General features: G+C 30.1%; 1 protein-coding gene across 2 annotated transcripts in view; it reads left to right on the top strand.

Annotated features, from left to right (window-relative positions):
- LOC129913608 (hemicentin-1) overlaps window positions 1-5,664 on the top strand; it is a 151,167-nt gene extending 145,503 nt beyond the window's left edge. The window contains exons 16-19 of one of the 2 annotated variants that reach the window (XM_055992369.1): window positions 42-226; window positions 417-531; window positions 2,748-2,839; window positions 4,461-5,664. In XM_055992369.1, coding sequence (XP_055848344.1) covers window positions 42-226; window positions 417-531; window positions 2,748-2,839; window positions 4,461-5,270 — 1,202 coding nt within the window. In that variant the 3' untranslated portion in view covers window positions 5,271-5,664. The remainder of the gene's footprint in view (window positions 1-41; window positions 227-416; window positions 532-2,747; window positions 2,840-4,460) is intronic. The other variant, XM_055992370.1, reaches the window with a different exon arrangement.
- Window positions 5,665-8,511: the final 2,847 nt, after the last annotated feature.

Below are 8,511 nucleotides of genomic sequence, written 5' to 3' on the forward strand. Positions count from 1 at the left end.
ATATATCCACGTATTATTTGAATCCTTGTATTGCATAATAGAAGATGATATATCCTTTTCAATGTCGCCGGTAATTGTTGGTTGTGTGCTCACCTTTATTGTCATCAGTCTGGCTATTGCAATGCGAATATTCCTGGTGACGTTTTTGAATAATCTACGAAGGAATCGACAACATGGAACAAAAGGATCAACATCCGGGGGTGTACAATCGGGTGATGGATATAAGGTAAATTGCATGACAATCAATTTTATTGCTATACTGTGTGTGTGTGTGTGTATGTGTGTGAATTGAAATGATGAAACGTTTTATATTAATTTTTCTTCTTCTTTTGATCCTGTTCTGTTTTTATGTTATTACATATTTTTTTCTTCCTTTTTTTTTTTTCATTTATCCATCATCTATATTTTTTTTTCAGAAGAGTGGTAATTTAGAAAAACCACGTTGGCAGCATACGGATATAAAAACGAAATCCTCGTCAGATGATTTGATTGAGGATGAACGAGATCCCGATGTTATTCCATCACAGTTTGGTAAGTACAAAAATATTGAATGTTATAAGGGTCTGGATACTGTAATAGGTTTTATATAGAGAATCAATGATTTATGTTGTCTTTCAATGACAATAAGGAGGTGTTCAAAGAGATTAATTGAATATTATTGCAAAGCAATTGGTTACTTAGCTCTGATATATCTTGGAAATCACTTTCATTGGGTCGAGGTTAAGTATAGGTAATCGAAAAATAAGTATATTTTTTGATAAATAGGCTTTATATTAAGCTGGAAAGAGGCTTACTAGGTTCAAGAGACTATTTAAAGAGTGGCAGGTAGAGAATTGGTTGAGTAATAGAACGAAAAGTAGCTTAAAAGTGCTATGGATAAAAAACATATTATTCGCTCAGTCAGAACTTGTTTCATTGTTCAAAAGACTAAAAATGCACGTTTTTTAATTTATTGTCGCAATAAGTTCTTAAATTTAAAACAGCAAATCTTACACTTTAGTTTAACATATTTTTTAGAAAAAAAAAAATAAAAATTCCATAGTTTTTTTCAATGTGTTCAATCTTTGTATGAAGAATATTTATATCGGAGTACTGAAAAAGCAATTTGAAACTCAAAATCACCTATCTTAAGACTTTAGACAAAACATTTTTGAAACTGATGTGTACTTGTCAATCCTAAGGAATATTGTTTAAAAAAATTTTGAAATTTTTTGTTTCTTCGTCGAAACGTGAAAAAAAAATTGTCGTTAAAAGTTCCAAAAAGCCAATAAAACGTGAATTATGTCAATGAATTTAAATAAAAAGGTTCAATTTGTTAAGAAAAACAACAATTTTTCGAGTGAAAGGGTATTTTTTTTTTTGACTTATTACAAAAAAAAAAAAACACCCTTTCAACTAAAATTTTTTTATGAAAACTCTTGAAACTAAGTATACACGATTGCAAGATCTTCCAATATTGGCCGATTTTTCCCAACAAATTTTTACCAATTCTCTATCAACCATGTAAACATCCAATTTTTTTTGTCAAAATTGACAGAAACAAAATTGGCAGCCAATATTTTGCTATAAAAAAACTGGCTGACTTCTTGCAATCAATCGACTAATTTGTCATTGGATGGTGTTCCAATTAAAAACATTGTCCAATTTCAAATTGGGAGATAATTTTGTATTCGTTATGAGAAATACAATTAAAAAAGTAATTCTGTTTTTTTTTTTTTCAAGAAATAACTTGAAAACGACAAAATATTTTCGCATCCGGTTTCCTGTTTTTGAATAAGAACTAATGAGAGAATTGAATTATTTGTTGTTTTTTAATTTTTTTTCAAAATTTTGAAGTTGAAAATTAATTTTTCAAGCATTATTTTTTAAAAAAGCCTTCTATAAAAATAATATAGGATAAATATATTGGTAAATAAAATTTTTATAATTTTTTTTCAATCTAAACGGAGAGTGGAATATATACCCTCTTCCATACCATTTTTTCCTGTCACAATTCAACTTCTAAAAAAGTTTCATATTCTCCGTCATCTATCAAGAAAATTGTCTTCCAATGAGTCTACCAAATTTTTGATCTCTCTATAAACAGACAATTTTTAATTGGATGAACAAGAAATCAGCTGATTTTCTTCGAATGCGACGTTTTTTCCAGATTTCATTAGGGTGGCTCATCAATTTTTTTTTTGCAATCAAGAAAACAGCCTTCAATTAGATACCTTACATTATTATAACTTAGTTTTTGCAATTTTCTCTACGAATAAAAACAAAAAAAAAAAAAACACCCTTCAACATGAAAAAAGTGTAGGTATTTATTATAAATAAATTACATAAGGGTAACTTTTATACCATTGATTTTATCGGACTTATAGCGGATTTTCTTTATATCCTAAGAAAAAAACACCCTTTCTAAAATAAAATATTTCTATAGACAGTTTAGATTTGGTTTCTGTTAGGTATAAATGAAAAATTCAATGGGGTACAATTTTTGTCCAGTTTGTGTGGTACTAGTTTTGGATTTCATCTTTTATGCAAAAAAAAAAAAAAAAAAAAAACACCCTATACGTCAAAATAATTTTGAAAGTACCGTGTATTGCATCCTCGAGAAATTTTCTTAAAATTGTACATTTATTTGAACTTCATTAGGTATCTGTTATAAACAACCTAACAACATTAAAATAAAACTATATCTTTTAATGTAAAACAAATAAGGTAATTGACTTAATTTGAGCAATATTTTTTTATTCCATTAGTTGGCAGTGGAGGAGGAGGGAATAGCTCAAATGGACTTACAGATCTGCATTTTACCACACCACCGATGTCAAAATGGTCACCAAATGCAAACGTAAGTATTTATGAATAAATTATGTATATCTATTCTAAGTAGATTTGTGTTTCAAGAGAAAATCTAAAAAATTACAGAGAACTTTCCAAAAATTAAAAACGAAACTTTGGTTCAATTGCTTAAATTGATATGTTCTTGTAGAATTTATACACAAGCCATCAAAATTTGATTTAAAAAGTTTTTCCAAGAAAATGGCAGCAACCAACCATTTTATCTCTAACTACCTTTTCATCATTTAAATTTACTCTCCAATTAACTTATACAAAAATCAAATAAGCAAATAAGCATATATCTCTCCAACTCTCTGTTTGATTTTTTTTTATAATACCTAATAAAAAAAAAAAAAAAACACCATTGTAATCGCTTTGCAATACCATGAATTTTTTTCGGTCTACCGGACTACCAGCTTGTAAGTTAATTTCATCATCAAATCCAATTTTCTAAAAGTCATTTATGGGATCAGCTGTGCTGATAAAATAAACCTTAAAAAATTGATTTGTTTCTTTTTCCTTAAAAAAAAAAAAAAAATAAACACACCTTTCCTAGTAAAAGAGGGTTCACATCAGAATGATGGTTAGAAAATAAACAAAAAAAAAAAAAAGGAAGAGAAAAACCAATTACAAAGTGAAAAACAAAAAAAAAAAAACAAAACGAAATCAATTTGAAATTGTTTTAATAGAGAGAAGTCATAAAAGGGTTGCCATAAAGCCTTTTCATATTTTTTTTTTTTTTCATTTTTGATTTACATTTACACTGAGGGAAAAAACGCAACGTAAAATGTAAAATGTTCAACGTTGATTTAATGTTGAAAAAATTAACATGAAACTTCTTCAAAATAAAATTGAAACAACGTTAGAAATTTTTTTTATTTTTGTCGGACTTCAGCTTTTGTTGCATTTTATCACTCTAATTTTCAACAGTGGTAAAGCATTCGCCTAGTAACCCAAGAGTTGTAGTTCGATCCCCAGCGGCTGCCCATTTTTTCTATTTTTTTAATAAATTGATGCTTTTTTTTAAACTTGTAACAACTTTGATTTAAAGATGTTTTATAACGGTAAATCACTTTAAACTAACGATGTTCGATTTTTGATTTTAAAATTTTCGTCTTCAATGCAAAATCATTCGGAAAAATAGTAGAATCAACGTGTTTTTCGTTGATTTTAAGTTGTTTTTTCCCTCAGTGTACCAAAATTAGTCACTATGGCGTATACGTATCATTTTTTCTTTATACAAAATTTGTACAAGCTTTTTAAATAGTACAACTCTATTGGTAGTTTAAAACTCTTCTTTACTGAACTTGCATCAATATTCCATTTTTACAGAGAAAAAACAATAAAGTCACTACGGTGTATGAGTAACCTCTTTTTCTTCAAAATAAAAAAAAATCAATATTTCGATCTAACTTTTTTTGTGCGAGCTAAAATTCAATATGGCAACTCTTTTCCACTTTACTGATTTTTTTTCACCCACTCCAGCTTATTTACAGAGAAAAAAAGGGAAAAATACAACTTTATTTCCTTTTTTTTTTCTGAAAATCATCATCAATTCAATATGAATTTTTATTTTCATTTTTATTTCTTCCTTTTTCTTTCTCATTTTTGTTTTTTTTTTTTTACTGTAGCATCGTCCCTATGACACACTTTTACACCAGGGAACAACAACAGCATCATCAACATCGACCAATGGCCCACCAGGTGTTCCGGTCACGTATAATCAAATAAACTCACGCCCTCATCTGATGTCCTCATCAGTAATATCACCGACTTCCATTGTTGGCGGCGGTGGATCCGGAGGTGGATTGGGTGTTGGGACAAGCAGCCTTACTGGCGTATCCCCCAACGGTCTTGGAATGATAATAGCGTCACCGACTTCTTCCGCAGCGTCAACAGCCACATTGCCAGCGACAAGCACGAGCTTAACGAATGTTATGCCAAATGTCCTGGCAGCCACTTGTAGTCCTGTAGGAGGTGCAGGAGGAGGAATTTCTGGTGGAAGTACGATGCCGTCCCTAATTGGAGGCACACTCCCCTCATCTGGCAGTGGTCCTGGCTGCGTTGTTGGTAGCGGTGGTAGTTTCCTTTCAAATACGAATAGTCTTAGCCGAGCAATGCTCCATCAACAACAGCAGCAGCATCAGCACCAACAACAACAACAGCACCATCATCATCATAGTTTAGGACGTAATAGTAACCTACAGCCACAGTTCCATCAGTTGACATCGTTGACGGGGGCTTCCTCATCCCTGCAGCAGCAGCCGCCACAACTGTCGGCAAAGATGATGGCAATGCCACCACTGCCTGGAGGGTTAGTCAGCAGCAGTAGTGGAATTGTGAGTGGATGCAGTTCGTCCAGTGATCTGGAGGATAACATCAATATAAATGCGATTAAGGATTGTCTGATGACACAACGAGTTCCGGAAAGCTGTGTCTGAGTAGCTTTTGGCACAGTTAACCAACTACGACGACGACGACGACGACAACAAGGACAACAGCAACGTCTACAACAACAACAACTACCAGAACGGCTACGACGACGACTATGTGAAGCCAGTCTAAAGGGTGATATGCGCATTTTGTGGATTTTGTTTAATTTTTAATGTGTGTCCTTTTTGGGAATTGGAGTGGATTTTAAAAGGATTTTACATTACATAAAAAATGTGCTTTGATCATAAAATGGCATCGTTACCGTTTGTATAAAGGCGTGGTTGGATAAGAGTTTGTTATTGTTTTGATTGATGTTGGGATTCAGTCAGTATGTAGATAGATTTTTTGTTTTGGTTATTTTTTAGCTTCTTTTTTTTAATGAAAATTGTGTTTTATATTGAAATTCCAATGTGTTCGTTTTTTTTTTTTGTATACTTTATTGGAAATTAATTAAAAAAAAAAAAAAAAAAACAAATTGTAATTGGTATTATGAGAATTAGCGAAAAGGTGATTATTTGTAAAACGTATTTTGTGATTTGAATATCTTGAAAGGTCATCGACTTTAAATTTAACTATTTTTTCTGAAAATCCATTTCTCTTTTTTAAAAACTAATAACAAATTGTTAAAATAAACTTTTAAAGGCCCAATTTTATTCACTCTCCATTCAATTTAAAGTCGTTGTTTTAAAATTTGTATATTTTTAATGCCGATTTTAAAAATATAATGGAAAGTGAATAAATGGAGCCTAAGTGAAATTTGTTGTGGAACTTATCATTTATTTAGTCGTGCTGTTAGGATTAGACCATTTGACCATTAATTTTTGTTCGGAATAATATTATGTCAATCATTTTCTGAGTTAAATTTAGTTTTAACTTAGCTTTCGAATCATCTTGGTAGAATTAGATTCATTTTAACTTAAATTAGTAAATTAGGTACATGTGGTACACTTGGGTAATGTGGTATAGGCAGGTTTCTTAAAAAACTAAGCATGCCATCACTTTAATTTTTGAACCAGTGAGTGAAGTGACAGTGTAAAGAGAAGCAGGCGTGTTTAAAAAATGTCAAATATATCAAATTAACTGGACGAAAAATGGAAAGTTCAAAATTGTATGCAGTCGAGTTCTTTTTTCAGTTGAAAAGAAAATGCTTGTGCCTGGGCAATTTTTGTGTTTTTTCGGCGAGATTTAATTTTTTCGAAACAAAGTATAAAGTTATAATTGCAATAATTAAAATTTTTGTTCATCTACCTATTAAGTTTTGGCTAATGTGGTATATTTGTCTAAGGCTATTGTGGTATAGTATACCAAATTGCCCTACTAGCAATTTTGCTTCTTTAATGCTTTACAGAAGCAAAATTAGCATCTGTTAAGCTTTATAAAACCAAAATAGACATTACCCACATATAAAATTTATATCTGTTCTTTTGCCATAGTTTCATTTTGAAAAATGCACAAGAGGGAATTCCGATAATGACGAGGAACAATTTAATGATTTTCCACCTTTAATTGGTGCTATTTTGCATTGACGCTTCAACTTTCACAATAAATAGTGGAAGGATGATGAAACTGTTAGTTAAACAGTTTTATTATGCTATTCGATTCACTTGAATTGAAAGATTCTTTTCATTTATCAAGTTTAACTGGCTTTGAAAAACCTCTTTCTTTCAATTGAAAGTGTGCAATATTTGTTTTTTTTTTTTTTCTTCATTCAAATAAGTAAAAATTATTATTTCGTCACTCAATGCCAAGAACGTTCTTTAGTCCATTATTTATTATTTTATTTATTTTACTATATAATTACTTATTTCAAATAAAAATTAATTTAAAGATTTATTTTTTTGTTCATTCAAAATAATGTAAAAAATATTATATTGGTAAAGTGGTATAGTATACCACATTAGTCGACAGGGTGTACCATTTTAAACAATTACAATTAGCTGAAAAGGGGGAATGTTTACGTAGACATCAACAAAATCTGGGAGCTAATCGTTCACTAAATTTCTGGTGAGGTAAAAAAAAAAACAAACATGTATACTAGGGTGGGTCAAAAAAATCGAAATATTTTTTTTTTTTAATTTGGTACTCCGAGTTAGTAATGGTTAGATTAATTAAAAAGTTATCAAGACCTTTTTTGTGGAGCAATAAATTTCCTAAAAGAAAAGGTCTTGCGCATTTGATTATTATAATTTTTCAATTTGTTACAAAATTAAGGACAAAAAACGAATTCTTAAAGATTTTCTCGATTTTTTGGCCTCAAATATCTATTAAACGGTTAGATAAACGAAAAAAGTGTATAAGGCCTTTTTTGTAGAGCGTTCAATTTCTTACAAGAATATGAAAAGAAATTTGCTAAAAAGTCAATTAATAAGAAAATGATTTTTTTTTTTAGTAGAAGCTTGATGTAAAAATGGAAAATTGAAAAGCGGAGGACCTTCCCATTAATATAAAGAGCTCATTTTTGGTGTGTATATTCTAGAGGTGTTTAGCAATCAATTTTTAGAAGTACCAAATCAAAAAAAAGAATTTCGATTTTTTTGACCCACCCTAACTTAATCTAAAACTATTGATTTTCATAAAAATAAAATAACTACCATTGTTTTTATCGAGAATCAAAAACCTGATTTATAATATTCTTCTGAAATTCACTTTTTGTCCTCCATCTAGGATTAAAAGCTTTAGTCATGAGTCATTGCTCCATCAGTGTTGATCTACATATCTGTTTTAATGAGAAAAATGGTTTCTTTAAAGAAATATCCACAACCACTAACCTTGTTGACTTTGTTTAAAAGTCATTATTTGCTTTAGAACAAGTTCAAGAGATAGACGTTAACGCTTTCGATTTTATTAAAGTATTTGACAAAATTTTTCATACTATAATTCGGTTCAAACTCATGTTATGTACCATGCTTCATTTATCGATTTCTTTTAGGAGATTATTTGTCCAAGTCTATTCCAAGTCGCATTCCACAAGGTAGTCACATAGGTCCTCTTTTGTTTTTTTTTTTTTATGTTTATTTTTAGTCATATTGTTGATTTTAATGTAATATTTTCTTAAAAGCTATGACTAAGAAATTTGTGCCGAATGATTTTAGAAATTCAGAAGTAATTTCCTCACCTGAGGTCTGCCTTAATGGGATGTTCATCGTAGGACATGTGCCACAATATTATTTGTTTAACTGGTGAAATAATTCCAATTCTAATCAAAATCAAGAACTTCCAAAAATGATACATAAAAAAGCTCTTCAAAAT

The sequence above is a fragment of the Episyrphus balteatus genome, chromosome 3 (assembly GCF_945859705.1).
Source record: "Episyrphus balteatus chromosome 3, idEpiBalt1.1, whole genome shotgun sequence".
Lineage (NCBI taxonomy): Eukaryota > Metazoa > Arthropoda > Insecta > Diptera > Syrphidae > Episyrphus > Episyrphus balteatus.